Genomic DNA, 16767 nt, shown 5'->3' with positions numbered 1-16767 from the left:
GTTAATCTTTAAAGTTTTCCTAAAGAGAGAAACAGACAACAAAAAAAGTTGGGAGGGAGCTACTTTAGAGAAATATGAAATTACCACTCTAATCAATGATCCCTCGGCGAGGTGGGAAAGACAGTATGAATGTAGAAAAACAGATCTTGACACATACTAGTACATGCACACCCAAAGAGTGGCATTCCTTTTAAAAACAACTCAGGCGCTTGACAATTTAATAGACCCATGCAATTAAAAAGTTGGCATTTAGCTGAAACCGGTTTGGCTCAGTGGATAGAGCGTCGGCCTGAGGACTGAAGGGTCCCGGGTTCGATTCTGGTCAGGGGCATGTACCTGGGTTGCGGGCACATCCCCAGTAGGAGATGTGCAGGAGGCAGCTGATCGATGTTTCCCTCTCATCAATGTTTCTAGCTCTCTATCTCTCTCCCTTCCTCTCTGCAAAAAATCAATAAAATATTTTTAAAAAATTAAAAAAAAAGTTGGCATTTACTAATATACAAAGTACAGAAGTGAAACATTGCCAACGCTAAACAAAGTAACCGCTCCTTTTGACAAACAAGACAGTCTCCTGATGAGGGTTTCTTCCTCTTTTGTTCTGAGGTGCCTTTCGAATAAACAGTCTTATTCTTGTGAAAAGTTCCCCCAAATGGCACTGCAATTCTAAATTGTCTCAAGTGAAATTGTGTCAGTTAGAAGGATAAGGGTACAAATGAGAGGAATCGTGAGGGGAGCAGGTTTTGGCCCAGTTTAGTTGGAACAAGGATCCATAAGGATGGTGCTGCGCAACCTTGTATCTGCAGAACTTGGCCAAAGACCAGTTGTCATTGATCGGGAACCTGAGAAAATGTCCTAATTCTGGGCAGAAGGAATTAAGCAAAGCAGTTCTCAGGGACACATTAAGCCAGATGGTTACATCACACTTCTCACCACACTTTCTTGTCAACCATGGGTTTCTATCTTATTTCTTTTTCAGGGTCGGGTACCTCACAACATTAGCTGGGATTCTAAGACCTTTGCTCGGCTGCTCCAGCCACCCCTGACATCCTTTCAGCCCCTTACATACACCAAGCCTGTTCCTGCCTTTGGGTCTTTGCACTGCCCTTTTCTCTGCCTGGAACTCTCTGCCCTCACACCTCTCCCCCGCCATTCTCAGCGTTAGCTCAGTGTCACCTCCTCCGAGAGGCCCTCCGTGATGACCTTACCTACCCACACCCCGCATGCCCTAGCACTACTGCCACCTCCCCTGGGAGGCCATCTCCTTAGCCTTGTTTAAACAATTAGGCCTAAAAGGGGAGTCACTTGTGCTGAGCCCCACATCAGCAAACCAAGACTTGACACCCAACCTAACTGCAACCTCAACATCTCCCAGGAATGCAATCTCTAACCAGGCAACATGGATGAGCTGGTCAGCACTAGCGAGATAATAACCCCTCTCCCTCTACCCCCCCCCCAACACACACACCTCTTAGGAGGCCCACCTTTCCTGAAGCAATATATTCTTTGCTAATAATGTCCCCCCTTTTGCCCCCTTTCTGGCTTTAGAAACCTTTTCTTTCCCGTAGCTTAGGGAGCGCCTTTCTATTTGCTAGATGGGACGCCATCTGACTCATGAGTGGTGGACTAAAGCCAGTTTGATCTTTAAATGGACTCAGCTGGACTTTCACAGCATTCTCCACGAGCTCCCCTTGGTGTCTGTTCTCAGCTCTGCTCTGTCCAGTGCGAGGGGCTGGCGGGCGGGACACCTTGCCCAGAACCCTGCTCCCCGGGGCCTCAGTTTCCCCGTCATGCTCGGGAGTCGCTCTGAGAGCGCCCGCCAGACCAAGGCACCGGGACGTCGCTCTCCACACCAGGCAGGCGGCCAGGCGCCGCCGGGCCCGGGTCCCGGGTAGTAACGAGAGGCGCGCCCCGCCCGCGGCCCTGCCCGGCCGGAGGCCACTGCGCATGCTCCGCACTCCCCGCCTCGCGAGGTCGCGACGCGACGTTGCCGCGCCTGCGCAGCTGCCGGAGGTGCCGGCGCGCGGGGCTGTGGGCCAGCGTCTCCGAGGAGCGGCGGCGTGCGGGCGTGCGGGCCGGGCTGTCCGGCAGGAGGGGTCGGACCCGGGGTCCCGGGGGGCGGCCGGAGGGCGCGGAGAGAGCCCCAGGCCGCCGCCACCAGGCATGTCGGCCGAGGCCTCGGGCCCGGCGGCGGCCGGGGCCCTGTCCCTGGAAGTCCCTACGCCCTGGGGGCTCGAGCCTGGCGCCGCCGCCGCCGCCGGGCTCCAGCCGCAGACGCCGAACAGCAAGTACGTGAAGCTAAACGTGGGGGGCTCGCTGCACTACACCACGCTGCGCACCCTCACGGGGCAGGACACCAAGCTCAAGGCCATGTTCAGCGGCCGCGCCGAGGTACTCACCGACGCCGGAGGTACCGCACGCCCCGCTCGCGCTGCCCTCCACCCTCCGGGGAGACCCGCACTCCTCGTCTCGTCGCCCAGGGCCTTCGTGTCCCTTCCCTCCGCTCACTGCCCGCCAGCAGCTCACTCTCACGTCTTTCCGTCCCCACATCCCATCTCGTCTCCCCCTTTTCGTTCATCACCTTCCTCCTCCCCCAGCCTTTACCCCCAGCAACAGCCTGCACTTAGAAACAACCCCGTCTGCAGCTCTGCCAGGCCCCGTGGGAAGGGGTTCAACATGTCACTTCAGAGTTTCCATTGCCTCTCCCAGTTCTCCCAGTTCTCCCACCCTCACCGCCCCAGCTCAAACACCTTGGGAGCCAGCCCTGCTGCCAGCAGCATCCGTCCGGCAGCCTTGGTCAGTTTTTCCCAGCTGCCCAGCCGTTCGTTCCCCTCTCTGCCTTAGCGCTGCTGACAGCCAGCCCGCGGAGTTGGGGGATCTCGTTCGTCTGTGTCTCTGTGTTGCCCCTAATGCACTCTAGGACGCCATCTGCAAGTGCAGGCTGTGGAAGGAGAGGCTGCGTGTGGTTTGCCAGGGACACCGGAGCGGAGGGTGGAGGGTTCTCTCTGGCAGGTGAACCCTACCTTCTCGGAGTGTTGCGTTCAGGTTTGGGCCTCACAGGCCCAAGTGGAATCCTACAGTTTTGGAGGGGGCGATTCGGGCGGGGGTGGGGGGGTTGACAAAGATTGTGAGAGCAGGAAAATGAACCTTTGGGAGGTGGAGCTCAGTCTTCAACTGTCTAAAGGGGAAGGAATTACTTGTTCAGTAAGTATTTGTAAAGCGCCAGTTCATACTGGAGATACTTTGGGTAAATGGATCTGAGGAGATTAGCCTTACTGAGTTTACTTCTTTCTGGGGACAGGGGAGAACAGTAAACAAACATACCAATAAAAAGAGGCATGTGTCCTGGCCGGGTGGCTCTGTTGGCTGGAGTGCCGTCCTGTCCCACAAAAGATTGTGGGTTCCATTCCTGGTCAGGGCACATACCTGGATTGCGGGTTCGATCCCCAGTCCTTGGTGTGCAGGAGGCAGCCGATCAATGATTCTCTCTCATCATTGATGTTTCTATCTAGCTCTCCCTCTCCCTTCTTCTCTGAAATCAAATTATATATATATATTATTGAGGGGCATGGAAACACTGGACATGTTTTAATGGTATTTCTTGGAAAACACAGAGGTTTGAGAAAAATTCAGACTTGTAGCTTTGGAATCCTTTTTTCATCAAAGTTTAGTAGCTCCAGAGCCCCCAGAAAAGCCATCCCTTCTCTTTCTTCTCTGTATCCCAACAGGCTGGGTGCTGATTGACCGGAGCGGCCGCCACTTTGGTACAATCCTCAACTACCTTCGGGATGGGTCTGTGCCACTGCCTGAAAGTACCAGAGAACTGGGGGAGCTACTAGGTGAAGCACGCTACTACCTGGTCCAGGGCCTGATTGAGGACTGCCAGCTGGCACTACAGGTGAGGGTCCTTCCCCCCACCTGCTGAGTTCCACTCCTATGCCCATGATCCTGGGAGAGCCGCTCACGTAGTTAGATATAAGGGCATTAGAAACAATGAGAGGAAATAATGGGATACTACTGTGAGAGGCTGTCTCTAGCCTGGCTTTGAGTAGCCATGACCCCAGAAAATTTGGGGGTGCTGTCTTCTGCATTCCTGCTGTTTTAGGCAGGGCCCCTCTCAACATCTCATGCAAGACTATTGCAATGGTTAAATGATTGCTCTCTCTGCTTGCTGTTTCTACCCAGCCAAGCCAGCTGTTACACTACCACCTGATGAATTATCCTCAAAAATAATCCCAATCTCTTCTCCCCTTTACCCAGAAATCAAATCATAAATAACTCTCTTGTGCCACTAGTAAAAAAAATCTAAACTTAAACGGAATGTAATGACCTCCATGATCTGATTCTATCCTGGCAGGCAACACCCCGCCCACCCCCAGGGGCTTAAAAATTTTTTTGATAGAAGGTTTGGGGGTTCCAGAGCCCTACCTGCTGTGCTTCATTTCTGTGGATCTCAGGGTTCTGAGGAGAAGATACTGGAAAGCACAGCCAGGGCATAGGGGTTAAGTGTCACCTCTACTATAGCTGACTGGCTGGCCTTGAGTGAGACAATTTCTACCTTGGCATTCTGTCCTCGTGTTCCAAAAGATAGGGAAATGAGAAAAATAAGTACAATGTAGTGAGTTTTACATAAAGCCTTTTATTCTGTCCTATTTTTACAAGGTTAAACATCCTTTCTCTTATGATACAATATTAATGGAGACCACGAGGGTTTCTTTTTTGATGTCCTTTGTATATTAAAAAGTGGCAGCTATGAACAAGTGTCTGTTACCTTGGGGAATACTTATTCTTGGAATCCAAAAGTATAGAATTTCTTTGGGCTGTCTCCATATTTTTCAAACTTTGTGACTGCATCCCATAGAGAAAATGCATTTCATATTCATAACTGAAATAAGAGTTTTATAAAATGATACTTTCAGGGAAAATGCATTCTGAAGTATTATTTTCTTTCCTTTAATGCTCTTTGAGACCCATTAAAGTTATTTCATGACCCATTAATGCAGTGGTTCTCAACCTTCCGGCCCTTTAAATACAGTTCCTCATGTTGTGACCCAACCATAAAATTATTTTCATTCCTACTTCATAACTGTAATGTTGCTACTGTTATGAATCGTAATGTAAATATCTGTTATGCAGGATGGTCTTAGGCGACCCCTGTGAAAGGGTCGTTCCACCGCCAAAGGGGTCGCGACCCACAGGTTGAGAACCGCTGCATTAATGCGTAACCACTTGAGTTGGAATGGGATGATCTGGGAAGCGCATTCCTGAGCTACAGTGTTACATTTGTCTAATGTCATCTCACACCCACTCCTGAAGCTAATGTTGATCTAATGTTATCCACCCCCACATAATCACTCCTGTGTGTCAGGAGGGATTCTGCTGCTTGTATGTTCATCTTGTACCCCTGTTTGACTTTTTTTTTTAAAGACGATGTTGGGGATGCATCCAAGGTCAAAGAGCCAGTAAGCAGCAAAGCTCACATTCTACCCCAGGTTATCTGGCTTCCAAGGATAGTGCTTTTTCTATGCTCCAGCTACCTGCCTTCCAGGTTTCCCTGAGACCGTTCCCATCCCACCCCACTTGGCTAGTGTTTGCTTGTTTGTTTGGAGATTTTTGTTTTTGTTTTTAAGACTTCTGAACAGAATGCTCCTCAGTGTGTGGCACTTAATCATCATTGGTCTATGCAAATCTTTTCTCTTTTTATTTTTTTCCCTTTATCTCCAAACCCCTTCCCACTTCCCTTTCCCCCATAGGTACTCCTCCATATGCTTGAATTATGTTTGTTCCCTTGAAAAGCTAAAGCATTGTTTTGTATGCATATACGTTTCTATAAATGGCATTGAGTTATGGATCATGTGTTTTGTTTCTTAATTCAGTACTTTTTTCAAGTTTTATTCATGCTGCTCCATGTACATTTAGTTCTTTGCTTCTAACTATTGCACAGGAATCTATGATATGCACTCACCATATTTTATTTATGCATTTCCCCGAGGTTAGAGACCTAGAGGGACTCCCCACTTTCTGCCCCCACAAATGGTGCCACTGTGAACATCTTCATATATGTGCCCTTGTGGGTCCTGGGCCAGGGTTTCTCATGATTGTAGCTGGGGTGGAATTGCTGGGTCACAGGACACATACAAACAGATTTCATCAATATCATCAGATTACCCTCCCGAATGGCTGTAGCACTTTACACTCTTGTCCAGCAGTGCGTAAGGGATCTTGTTTCTGCATATCCTTGACAGCACATAGCATGATCCAGTGTTCTAATTTACCAATCTGATTCATATAGAGTGATCTCATTTTAATTTGCATTCCTCTCATTACTAATGAGATCTTTTTATATACTAGCTTTTTTGGTTTCCCCTTCTGTTCATACTCTTGTTATTTTTCCATGTGTTTATTGATTTTTAGAGTGAAGAAGGGAGAGAGAAATATCAATCAGTTGCCTCCGATACGAGCCCCAGCGTGCCCCAAGTGGGATGGAACCTGCAACTTAGGTATGTGCCTGACTGGGAATCAAACCCTTGACTTTTTGGTGTATGGGACAGTGCTCAACCAACTGAGCTGCCTATGCATATTCTTTACTAAATTTTCTACTGCATTTTTTTAAAAAATATATTTTATTGATTTTTTACAGAGAGGAAGGGAGAGGGATAGAGAGCCAGAAACATCGATGAGAGAGAAACATCGATCAGCTGCCTCCTGCACATACATGCCCTTGACCGGAATCGAACCTGGGACCCCTCAGTCCGCAGGCCGACGCTCTATCCACTGAGCCAAACCGGTTTCGGCAAATTTTCTACTGCATTTTTAAAAAATCTTTTTCTTGGCCGGCCATGTGGCTTAGTGGTTGAGCATCACATGAACCAAGAGGTCACAGTTCAATTCCTGGTCAGGGCACATGCCTCCATTGTGGCTCAATTCCCAGTAGGGGGCATGCAGGAGGCAGCTGATTGATGATGTTTCTATCTCTCTGTAACACTCCCTCTCTAAAAAATCAATAAAAACATTTAAAAATATATATTTTTCTTGTTGCTTTACAGGAGATCCTTGCATAATTTAGCTTAGTTCCTAGGGAGAATTAAGGCCTATTTCCCTAAGGCATGTATTATGCATAATAAATTTACCTTTCTCCTAAATATCTCCTAAAACTGGTACTACTTACCTACCCTCCTTGGGAAAGTTCAGAAAATAGTTACTCAGATTATTTGCTACGTTTTCAAATTCATGAGAGGAACCCCAGCTGAAGAAGTTTGTTTCTGATAATAATTTCTAATCAGTTTTAGATGTTGCCAGTATTTTCTCCTAGAATGTCACTTGCCTATAGCAGCTATTGTTGAATGGAAATACTTGATTTTTTATTGTAAATAACCGTTTATTATTTTTAAAGCAGTATGTGTATGTTATAGAAATTTAGAAAACACAGATAATTAAAAATACGAAAATATCAAATGCCCTTCCAGGTGTGTGTGTGTGTGTGTGTGTGTGTGTGTGTGTGTAAATACAGTCACACTGTATGTGCTGTTTGTAATCTGCTTTGTTTGTTAATAATTGCCATCTTTCCATGTCAATAAAATTTTATCTTATCGAATATCCAGGGCACACACACATTCTAGAAATGTCTTTTATAGCTGGTTCATCTAAACAAGGACCCAGTCTAGATCCTTGCACCATGTCTGGTTATTATGTTCTTCAAGGTTCTCCCAACTCAGTCCCTTTTTTCACATGATGCTGACTTGTTAAAGAGACTACCAGTTGCATAATGACCCAATTTCCAAAATTTACCTAGTTGTTTACTTGTGGTATTATTTGGTTTGTAACCCAACCCATTCTGAGTTTTCTATAAACTACATGATGGATATAAAGGCTTGATTTTAAACATTTTGGTTAGAATACATTTTAGGTGATTTTACATTTTTTACATTGTTTGTATTGAAAGATCCATAATATTGCTAATGTGGCTCGTCATTAGTGATGCTCAGAATTGGCCCCTTGATTCAGGTGATGTTGGTGTGATCCTTCCATTGTAGTTACATTCCCTTGTTGCCAACTAAAAAGTAATCTGTATGATGTTATTTTGGCACTAATGAATGGCAATTACCTATCAACCACACACCAATTGATGACCCTTACCTGAGTCAATAATTTCATTGGGATTGTAGAATAATTATAATTCCATCATACCATCAACATTATTAAGTGTGGTTATTTGTAAGGTTTCCATTGTCAACCAGAGAAATTCTGAATTTAATTTAGTCAAATTTCCCTTTTTCCCCCCTAAAGGTGTATCCTTTGGGATCTTGTTTAAGAAGTTGTTTCCATTCTGCATTTTTAAAATAACTTTATATTTTTCTCTTTTATATATGGATCTTTTAATCTAAATGTTGTTTAAATCTGTTGTAAATATGAATTACAAAGGGATTTAACTCTTTTTTTGTCCTCCTTACAGTGAACTAGTTTTCCCAATGCCATTTATTAAACAATCTGTGCTAGCCAGTGTCCAAAATGACCACCAAGCTCAGCTGGCTTGGCTCAGTGGTTGAGCATGGACTTAAGAACCAGGAGGTCACGGTTCAATTCCCTGTCAGGGCACATGACTGGGTTGTGGGCTCGATCACCAGTAGGGGGCATGCAGGAGGCAGCTGATCAATGATTCTCTCTCATTATTGATATTTCTATCACTCTCTCCTTCTCCCTTCCTTTCTGAAATCAATAAAAAAAAATTAAACAAAAATGGCCACCAAAATTGTCCAAAATTCTTGCCTCCTGCTTATTCTGACTCATGTTTAATCCCCTCCCACACTGAATAGGGCTGACCTCTGTAACCAATAGGATATTGCAGAAATGATAGTGTGTGACTTAAAGCTAGGTCATTGCTGTTTCTGCCCTTCTCTCGGATCACTCATTCTGAGGGAAGCCAGCTGCCATGTGAGGACCCTCAAGCAGCCCTGGCTTGGTGAGGAACTGAAGCCTCCTGCCAGCAGTCAGCACAAACTCCCACTCATATGGGCGAACTATCTCAGAAGCGGATCCTGGAGGCCTATTCAGGTCTTCAGATCACTACAGCCCTGGCCAACATCTGGACTCCAGCTTCATAAAAGACCATGGTCCAGGACCACCTAGCTAAGCCAATCTCAGTTCCCAACCTCCAGAAACTGTGAGATAATAAATGTTTATTTGTTTTAAGCCAATAAGTTTGTAGTAATTTGTTGCCCAGCAATAGATAACATTTTGATATCTGGAGTGGGTTTCTGCCATAACAAAAACTTTAAATGAGGGCATGGCTTTAGACCTGGGAAGTGGGCAGAAGCTGGAATGACTTTGAAGAGTTAATAAAAGCCTAAATGGTTTTAAAGAGTTCATTTATAGGAGCCTGATGACCTTTAAGGAGGCTGCAGTGAGGAAAATGTTATTGGAAACTGGTGCAAAGGCGATCCTTGTTCTGTAGTGGCAGAAGTTTAGCAACACTGTCTCCTACAGTAATGTGGAAGGTAGAAACATACCTGGTGAACTAGGTGACCTAGCTAAAGAGACTTCCGGACTGGTGAAGTTGCCACAATGTTTCTTATTGCTTACAGTAAAATAAAAGAGGAGAGGGTAAGCTAAAAGAAAAACAGTTGAACAAAATGGAGCCAGGAATTAGAGTTTGAAAATTCCCAGCTTTTCCAGATAACAAATGATGTTGAAATTAACGAATGGCTTGCCCTAGCCGGTTTGGCTCAGTGGATAGAGCGTCGGCCTGTGGACTGAAGGGTCCCAGGTTTGATTCCAGTCAAGGGCACATGCCAGGGTTGTGGGCTCAATCCCCAGGAGGGGGCATGCAGAAGGCAGCTAATCAATGATGTTTCTGTCTCTCCCTCTCCCTTCCTTTCTGAAATCAATATTTATTTATTTATTTATTTAAAAATGGCTTGTAGGCCTAGAGCAAATACAGGGTGTTTTCAGTAAAACTTGGTCTAAAGAGGAAGCTGTGGATGCAATTGTAAAATCCTTTAAAATCTCAAAAATATCCAAGAAGATATCTCAGAGAATCATTCAATCAAATAATAGTGCATCTAAGAAACTTAAAGGTGCCCCTCGGCAGTCTCGGCACAAGCCCAAAGTAGAGAAGAGCTTATTTCACAGAGATTTGTGTATGTGGCTTTTGCCTAGTGAAGTGAACCCCAAGACATAAGATACCCAATAAATTTTTAAGAAAATTCTTTTGGCAAAAACACTAAAAGGCACAGCGCTAGTGCAAGAGGAGAACAGGCCTTTAGAACCCCAAAATTCTGCAGGCAGGAACCGACTAAGGAAACTGGAGCTGCAAGCATGGACTGTCTTTCATGGAAAAGGAAGGCTGACTCGGGGCAGAACCAAAGCCACAGAGAATCATTTTGGGGTAAGAGTAAGCATCAGAGAGCTCCCAACATTTGTCCAGCTGGATTAAGAATTTTCAGGAAGCAGTGCCTTCTAGGTGCCTCCTGTCCCCTGCCCCGCCCTTTTGAACAAGAGCTCCCTAGCTTGTATCCTCACTAGTATGTCGGTCCCACCTTGTGTATTGGGTGTTTGGGAGAGAACTTCACAGGCCTTCAGATCAAGAGCAAATGTACTTTAGGAGCTATAGTTAAGGAACTCATCCAAGGCGCCTCATCCCCACCTGGACCTGATTTAGATGACAGGATTCTGTACTTCAAGCTGATGCTGTAATGAGATGAGACTTTGGGGGATCATTGGAAACCGTAGATGTGTTTTGCATATGGGAGGGATTTGAATCAATGGGAGCCAGCCTCTATGGCAGTCCCCAATGACCTTATTTTCAGAATTCATTCTCTTGTGTAGTTTCCTCCCACACTGAGTAGGTCTGACAAAACTAGGTCATAAAAGACATTTAGGCCTCCACCTTGCTCCCTCTGGAATTACTTGCTTTGGAGAAGCCATCTGCCATGTTATAAGGGCACTCAAGCAACTCTGGAGAAGTCCAAGGGACAGGGATCAGATATTTCCAGCCAATACCAGCATGAACTTGACAGCCATATGAACAAGCTTTCTCAGAAACAAATCCTTCAGACTCCGCCATGCCTTCAGATTACTGCAGCCCCAGCTGACTTGACTGCAACCTCATGAGAGACCCATGCCAGGACCACCCAGCTGAACTGAATTCCTGAACCACAGAAATTGAGAAATGTTGATTGTTGATTTAAACTGTTAAGCTTTGGAACAGTTTGCTACACAGCAATAATCAATACACACTCCATACTTTCCCCATTGATTTTTTAAAGATATATTTTTATTGATTTCAGAGAGGAAGGAAGAGGGAAAGAGACATAGAAACATCCATGATGAGAGAGAATCATGGATCGGCTGCCTCCTGCAAGTCCCTGACTGGGGATCAAGCCCACAACCCGGGCATGTGCCCTTAACCAGAATCAAACCTGGGACCTTTCAGTTCGCAGGCTGATGCTCTATCCACTGAGCCAAACCAATTAGGGCTTCCCCATTGATTTGTGGTGCTGTCTTTGTAAATATCAGTTCTCATATATACATTAGTCTGTTTCCAGTCTCTCTACTGTGTTCCATTGTTTGTTTCTGCACCAAAACAACACTGTTTTCATTATTATGGCTTTGTAGGATATTTTAATATCTGGCTCTTTTTTAAATTGACCTAAATAATAGTAGACTTTTTTTAAAACAGTTATTTTTTTATATATATATTTTATTGATTTTTTACAGAGAGGAAGGGAGAGGGAGAGTTAGAAACATTGATGAGAAACATCAATCAGCTGCCTCCTGCACGCCCCCTACTGGGGATGTGCCCGCAACCAAGGTACATGCCCTTGACCAGATTCAAACCTGGGACCCTTGAGTCCGCAGGCCGACGCTCTATCCACTGAGCCAAACCGGTTAGGGCTAGACTTTTACTCCATATTAATTTTAGAAAAAGCTTTATGGGTGTCTCAAAAAAAATTTTTTTTGAATTTGTGTTAGAATTGCACATCTAGTTTATAGGTCAGGAGAGGTGAGAGGAGCTTTGGCATGACGATTCTAGAAGACAGAAAAGGAAAGAGGCCTGTGTGTCTGGTTCTGATTCTGCCTTCAGCCTCTCACCCAGCCAGACTCATTAATTTATTATACAGGAGTAATAGATGTATTACTGAGCATCTAGTGTACACTATGCACTTACCACCTACATGGGAAGAGACAGACCTTATCAAATAGACTAAAAAGTGAGAATGTGAGGAACTGAGTGCCGTGAAGAAAGTGAACTGATACTGTGAAGAGGAAGTAGAGGAGGCTACTGTAGCCAGGGAGCTTAGGGAGGAGGACCAGCACCTGGAGGGGCACTGCTTGACTTGAGATCTGAATGATGTGGAGGAGCCAGAAACTTAGTGCAAAGTGTCTCTGTTATGGGTTGGCTCAGCAAGATAGACCACCGACTCAGAATTTAAATTTAAGAGCCCTTATTAAGCTGGCCAGCTGACCACAGTCCCAGCACTCCGCCGAAGCAAAGGCTGAACTGCAGTGCCTACTACAGGAGTTACATTTTATTATTAAATTTTGTGGAGGCCCAGAGAAAAGGTGTCTTTCAAATTCTGGGCCCCCCAATATAGAGGACACTCTCTTTATTTATATTTTTCCAGTCCTTTGTCTCCCAAATTTGGAATGAGACTTCCAGGCCTTCTGAGAAAGACGGCCTGCGTGCTGGGAAGAGGCCATGAGACCATATCTCAAGGCCTGGCCTGATGTCACTACCTTCCTATCTGTGTGTTTTAGGAACAGACAGCACAGCATGACCCGTTTGGCCGAAGTGCCAGATATGCAGCCCAGCACATTTCTGGTAGTGGGAACAGCAAAGGGTTAGGTGGGCACAAACCGGATGTGCCACACAACAAGCCATTGGTGGGATTGATGCCCAGCAAGCCGGGGAGAGAGGCAGGGACAAGATCAGAGATGCCAGATGCTGCAGGCTCTTGTGGACAACTAAGGAGTCTGGATTTTCCCCCAAAGGTGGCAAGCAGCTTTTGAAGACTTTTAAGTGGGTGAGTGACCGTTGGTTGTGCTGTTAACCACCTTCCGCTTCTTCTCCAGCAAAAAAGGGAGACCCTGTCCCAGCTGTGCCTCGTCCCCATGGTGACATCTCCCCAGGAGGAGCAGCAGCTCCTGGCCAGCACCTCCAAGGTGAGGCCCTGAGTCCTTAGGGTGGAGGTTGGGGGCCTCTCCCCGCAGCCTGAGCCCCACCCTTCTCCATCCTCTCTCCCCCAACAGCCCGTGGTGAAGCTCCTGCACAACCGCAGTAACAACAAGTACTCCTACACCAGGTGACTGCCAGGGGCTAGGGAGGTGCCCTGGGTGGAACCCTGGGCTCAAGACAGCCCTGCTCCTGGCCCAAGGGGAGGGCTATGGCCACACGGAGGGAGGGACGAAAGGAGTGCCTGCTGAATGGGAATTCCAGCTCTGCCACTTGCTCACTGGGTACCTCGGACAGGTCATTTTCACTTCTGAGCTTTAGTTTTATCAGCAAACGGGTTTTGGTGAGGATTTGATGATAATGACTAGCATTTACTAAGTGCTTATGTTGTAACAGGCATTATTCTAAGTGCTTTACATATATTAATACATAATCCTCACAGTTGTTTGAAGGAGGTATTGTTGTGATCTCCAGTTTGCAGCTAAGGAAATTGAGGCACTGAGAGGTGAAGTAATTTGCCTAGTTTCACCCAGTTAAAAAGTGGTGGAGCTAGGATGCCAGGTGGTGCAGCCTGACTCCAGAGACTGCACAGGTAGCCACTCTACTGTGCTGGGACTTGCTCAGCAAATGCTGCTTCCTTGCAGAGGCCTGCGTGGCCTGGCCCCAGGGGTGGAGGAAGGTCCCTGCTGGGCACCAAACCCCTGGGCAGGACCAGAGTGCTGGGTGTCTGGGCCCTGTGCTGGGGGGAACAGAGGGTGGGAAGCCACTTGCGCTGAGGCCTCCTGGCCCCCCGGTCTTCAGCACTTCAGATGACAACCTACTTAAGAACATCGAGCTGTTTGACAAACTGGCCCTGCGCTTCCATGGGCGGCTGCTCTTCCTCAAGGATGTACTGGGGGACGAGATCTGCTGCTGGTCTTTCTACGGGCAGGGCCGCAAAATCGCCGAGGTGTGCTGCACCTCCATTGTCTATGCCACGGAGAAGAAGCAGACCAAGGTCAGAAGGGGTTCAGGGCCTGGTCAGGGAGGGCCGTGGTGGTTGGCAGGACCGGGACCCTGGACAGAGGCAGCTGAGCAGATCAGGCAGGGGGAATCCATCACAGAGTCAGGACCAAGTTCTGGGGTCTTAACTGTGTAAATTATGTCATACCATCTTGCCTCTGACAGTCTTATCAGCCTGGTCTCTTCTGACCTTCATGAGGGATGTGCCTCAGATACCAGAATCTTGAAAGGCTCTATGTATCAAATGCTATTTCACACCTCCCCAACTTTGTGCACAGTATTCCTTTTGGTTGTTGTTAATCCTCACCCTAGGATATTTTTTCCATTGACTTTTAGACAGAGTGGAAGCGGGGAGGGGAAGAAACATCAATGTGAGAGAGAGACATTGATTGGTTTCCTCCTGCACGTGCCCCAACCGGGGCTGGGGATCAAACCTGCAACCCAGGTACATGCCCTTGACCAGGAATTGAACCCACTACCCTTTCAGGGCTCAGCTGGCGCTCTAACCACTGAGCTACCGGCCAGGGTTACATTATTCCTTTTTCTTGGGATTATTTTTCCTCATCCCTGTCTGCCTGATGAACTTGTACTTAATCTCTAAGACCCAAGTTAAGCATCACTTTATTTGAGACACCTTCACTCATGAACGTTCATACTGACAGTCGCAGACAAAGTTGGTCATTCTTCTTCCGTAGCTAAATAAAGCTGGGGATGCTGAGGGGTGTCAGTAGTAAGGTGTTAGCTCCTTGAGAGTAAGGCTGTATCTTTTTTTTCTTCCAACTTCTCTAACACTAGTGGGGCTCATAGAAGAGTCTCTCATAGTGGAAGCTAGGAAACACTTATTGATGCGTGAATGAATGGCCCAGCTCTAAGAAGCTTCCTCTGTTATTGGGAAAACAAGATAAACCAATAATTAGAAGGTAGCTTGTTAAGAGTTATGTTAGTTATATTCCTCCAAGACACACAAGGGGAACCCCAGTCACCTCTTTGTTTCGTCCCTTTCTACTTCATCACTCTGTGCCGGTGCATTGGCCTTGCTGCTGATGTTCAAATCATCCACTAAACCCACTCCTGTGCCAGAGCTTTTACACTTACTGTTGCCTCTTCCCAGACTGCTCTTCCTCTAGTTGCCCACCTGGCTCTCTCCCTCTTCTCCTTTGTCCATTGGTCAGGTGTCATCTTCTCAGTGAGGCCTTCTCTGAATACCCTCTGAGAACATTCCTGGCCAGGATTATCCCCACCCCCTTTCCTGCTATAGTCCTCCCCCCCCCCCCATTACATTTGTGATCATCTGACAGTTTATATTTTATTAAATGTATGTCTGTGTCCTCCCCCTAGAATGTGAACTTCCTGTGGATAGGAACTTTGTTTTGTTCATTGCTATGTTCCCAATGTCTAGAACAACACCTGGTACAGTGCACTTATTCAGTAAGATTTGTCTAATGAAAGAATATACCAAAAGACTTAGTAGCAAAGGAGAGAAAATAAATAACTGCCTGACTTCAGAGCTGGACCTTGAAGTATAAGTGTGACTTTGCTGAGTTAAGAAGTTGCACAGAGGACAGTCCAGGCCAAAGAACCTGTGATTGCAAAGACTAGGAGATGTGCCAGTGCAGGAGCAGCTGGGGGAGAGGGGTTGCTGTGTGGCTGGACCAGAGGATGGGAGCTGGGGGTTGCTGGCCTTTTGCAGGTGGAATTCCCAGAGGCCCGGATCTTTGAGGAGACCCTGAACATCCTGATCTACGAGACTCCCCGGGGCCCAGACCCAGCCCTCCTGGAGGCCACAGGGGGTGTAGCTGGAGGTGGTGGGATGGCCCGAGGGGAGGATGAGGAGAACCGAGAGCATCGTGTCCGCAGGATCCATGTCCGGCGCCACATCACCCATGACGAGCGTCCTCATGGCCAACAGATTGTCTTCAAGGACTGATCTTGACCTTTCTCCCTGTTTTTCTTCTGCCACTGGGACCCAGTCCCTCTTTCTTTTCCTCCCCTTCCCATACCTTTGCCCCGGCTTTGCTGGCCAAGTCGTGGGTCTCCCTTGTGTCCTTTTATTGCATGGTACTTTCACTTTGGCCCTTTTCCATTCATTCTCACTTTATTGCTAATGACATGGTACATTCCAGCCCCTTCCCTCAGTCAGAGCCCTTCAGAAGGCCTACATTCATTCCTTCATTACCACTCTGGCCCTGCTATTTTCCCTTACCAGCTGGTTTAAAATGATTTAGAGTTCTCTTTTTTTAGTACATTGTACATGCCAAAGTGTCAAGCCAGCCCTTAATAACACCCTCCACATTCTGAGCTGCCTCCCAACCATTGTGCAGGGTAGTTTGCCCCCTCTTTCCCTTTCCATTCTCCCTACCTCTTTAAGTTTGTATTAGGCTGGCCTGGGCCTGCACCAGCTCAGCTGTCTTCTCAATCTGTTTCATATTATTTATTATTTTAATTTTCTATTAAATTATTGAAATAAAGTTGAATTGAGGATCTGGTGCTAACTCCCAGGATGATGGCCAGGGTGATGGCTTGTGTTAAGGGGGTACCTAGCTAGCTGGATGGGAAGACATGCACCCCTGCCGTGGGGCTGGTAGCTGGGAAGAAAG

At 46.8% G+C, this 16767-nt stretch overlaps 1 protein-coding gene across 1 annotated transcript; it reads left to right on the top strand.

The window, feature by feature from the left end:
* Positions 1–2159: 2159 nt before the first annotated feature.
* Positions 2160–16651, top strand: KCTD13 (potassium channel tetramerization domain containing 13). The gene is made up of 6 exons (XM_059692334.1): positions 2160–2407; positions 3726–3895; positions 13069–13158; positions 13246–13298; positions 13970–14165; positions 15861–16651. Exons 1-6 carry the CDS (start codon positions 2161–2163, stop codon positions 16095–16097), a joined length of 993 nt encoding a protein of 330 aa, XP_059548317.1. The 5' UTR covers position 2160; the 3' UTR covers positions 16098–16651.
* The last annotated feature ends 116 nt before the right edge of the window (positions 16652–16767 follow it).

Source organism: Myotis daubentonii, chromosome 4, assembly GCF_963259705.1.
Source record: "Myotis daubentonii chromosome 4, mMyoDau2.1, whole genome shotgun sequence".
Lineage (NCBI taxonomy): Eukaryota > Metazoa > Chordata > Mammalia > Chiroptera > Vespertilionidae > Myotis > Myotis daubentonii.
This window is presented reverse-complemented; position numbering and strand designations above follow the sequence as displayed.

Bases quoted from the DNA above. Each gene is read 5' to 3' on its own strand.
- KCTD13 (XM_059692334.1), top strand. From the start codon at position 2,161: ATGTCGGCCGAGGCCTCGGGCCCGGCGGCGGCCGGGGCCCTGTCCCTG. The intron at 2,408-3,725 runs GTACCGCACGCC...GTATCCCAACAG, and splicing joins GGTACTCACCGACGCCGGAG to GCTGGGTGCTGATTGACCGG. The intron at 3,896-13,068 runs GTGAGGGTCCTT...CTTCTTCTCCAG, and splicing joins ACTGCCAGCTGGCACTACAG to CAAAAAAGGGAGACCCTGTC.